Here is a 2,606-nt window from a genome sequence, read left to right on the forward strand (position 1 = left end):
TGTGTTGTTCAGGTTCAATATAGGTCTAGTAAACATGGATAGTAATGATAAAGGGCAAATACATGACTCATGGTGACAGGTAGAAATAGCAGGGCACTATGACCCAGTGGAGATGTGCTCACCTCTCCAGAAGAATCCCCGTGATCAATGCTGCATGTTAATGTTTGCTGTCAGAGGCAGGCGGCAGCAGCTGTATAAAACCAAGAGTGGAGGTCTCCTCACCATTCAACTGAAGCAGCCTGTAAAACAACTCCAGGAGACAAGGATTACAATGCAAATGGTAAGCTTGCAGTTGCAACATTTGTCAAATGGCTGCAAGTCATTGGTCTTTCATCAGTCTCAATGTTTATTTTGATAAACTTTCTATATACATAGTATTTATTTTGTTTAGATAGCTAAACTGTTAAAACAGTTGAGGACAGACGTTGGTATACGTTTTCCAGAGAACATAATGGATCTTTACTTCAAAATCCTTTTTTTTTTTTTTTACATCAACAATTATAATAGGGTCGCTTCTGCAATGAAAAAACATGAAGAAGAAACGGACAACAATGTTTTCCTGTCCCAAAATACTTTACTAGACTGATTGAAATGTATTAAGAAAAAATGGATGTTAGAGACTTGGCAACATAAGAAGAATATCCCTTCTCTTTGGACTGACCACACTGTTTCAAAATGAGGAATCAATCAGCGATGGAGAAAAACGACTAAGGGGATGGAGCGCTCAAGTCAACTCCAGCCTGCATTATATGGACAAATGATGAATATCACAAACGATACCAATGGGACAGAATCTCCAGAGCTTGATGAAAATGATGAGAGTTTGGCTTATCAAACCGGGTTGGCAGTGATTCTCTTCGTTGTCACACTCGCTACTACTTTGTCCAACGCATTTGTCATTGCAACGATTTATCAGTCTAAGAAACTGCACACTCCAGCAAACTTTCTCATAGCGTCTCTAGCTGTCACCGACCTCTTAGTGTCCATTTTGGTGATGCCAATATGCGTCCTGTACACGGTGAGTCACACCTGGACTTTGGGACAAGTTACATGTGACATTTGGTTATCCTCAGATATAACATGTTGCACTGCTTCTATCCTTCACTTATGCGTAATCGCTTTGGATCGATACTGGGCAATAACAGACGCCGTTGAGTACTCCAAAAAGCGCACGCCAGCGCGCGCTGCGGGAATGATCGTGACCGCCTGGGTCATCGCTATCTCCATCTCCCTGCCCCCGCTTTTCTGGCGCCAGGTGAAAGCGGAGGAGTTAACTGAATGCAATGTCAATACGGATCACATTTTCTACACTATTTACTCCACGTTTGGAGCATTCTACATCCCTACTCTGCTGCTTATTGTGCTTTATGGAAGGATATACTTAGAAGCACGTAAGATCATTTTGAAACAGTCACCCAAAAAGGTAGGGAAAAGACTCACTTCAGCGCACCTGATCACCAACTCCCCTGGATCTGTGGCATCGACATCATCTTCTCAGTGTAAAATACACGATACCCACTTCAGTGACACGGGGTCCTTGGCAAGTAAGAACCATGTGAAAGTAACCGTGTCCGACGCACTTTTGGAGAAGAAAAAGATCTCAGCTGCTAGAGAGAGGAAAGCGACCAAAACATTGGGAATAATATTAGGCGCATACATTATATGCTGGTTGCCCTTTTTCATATACACCCTGGTGGTGGCCGCCTGTGAAACTTGTTTTTACCCCGAGATGTTTGACTTTTTCACCTGGCTTGGTTATCTCAACTCGTTAATCAATCCAATTATATATACCATGTCCAATGATGACTTTAAAAAAGCTTTCCATAAACTCTTACGCTTCAGATTTTGCATATCCTGAACATATGTCTTCCATGTCCTATTTTGTTTGCATTATTGCTCCATACAATACAGCATACAATACAGATACCCTTGTGTGGTGTTATATGTGTAAATGCATTCATATGATGCAATTTAGGGCACGATAAACCTTTATGTAATGATGGTATTATGGGGACACCGTATAGGACACACAATTTTTACACAGTAGCTAACGTTGCGCAATACTCTAATTCAGGTTTAATATGTCATATATACTTAAGCCGATTATAATAAATTGTGAATACAACTGATTTGTTATTTGTGTTTCGCAAGGGCTCCCATTTGGGGATTATGGTGGCTCGCGGCGCATTGCGCGTTATTCCCTTCGCGACTGACCGTTGCATTTCAGATCCGCTGCATCATTAGTAAGAGCTATCCAAACCAGACTCGACTGAAACCATTACTTCTGTACATTGGCTGGCTATGACATTATCCACTGGGCACAGACGTCAGTTAAGCGTCTAGTTTGGATTTACATTGGTTGAGTTGTCAACTACTGTGAATTCAACATGATATCAACAAAACATTTCACCATGTATTTCACCATGTACCACAATGGATTTAGGTAAAAAATTGGGGGGGAAAAAATACATAATGGCCTTACGTTGAGGACTTTTTGCAAATCCAATCAGTTTTCCATGTTGATTCGACGCAATCTAACAGATTTTTTGGGCTTGAAATGACATGGACACAAAGTTGATTCAACCAGTTTTTGCCCAATCATATCA

At 41.1% G+C, this 2,606-nt stretch overlaps 1 protein-coding gene across 1 annotated transcript; it reads left to right on the forward strand.

Moving 5' to 3' along the window:
• The first annotated feature begins 250 nt into the window (after positions 1-250).
• LOC110505309 (5-hydroxytryptamine receptor 1B-like) lies at positions 251-2,363 on the forward strand. Its single transcript, XM_021584469.2, has one exon. It carries the CDS (start codon positions 716-718, stop codon positions 1,856-1,858), a length of 1,143 nt encoding a protein of 380 aa, XP_021440144.1. The 5' UTR covers positions 251-715; the 3' UTR covers positions 1,859-2,363.
• Positions 2,364-2,606: the final 243 nt, after the last annotated feature.

Source organism: Oncorhynchus mykiss, chromosome 25, assembly GCF_013265735.2.
Source record: "Oncorhynchus mykiss isolate Arlee chromosome 25, USDA_OmykA_1.1, whole genome shotgun sequence".
Lineage (NCBI taxonomy): Eukaryota > Metazoa > Chordata > Actinopteri > Salmoniformes > Salmonidae > Oncorhynchus > Oncorhynchus mykiss.

Excerpts from the sequence above, each read along its gene's own strand:
- LOC110505309 (XM_021584469.2), top strand. The coding sequence starts at position 716 with ATGGAGCGCTCAAGTCAACTCCAGCCTGCATTATATGGACAAATGATG.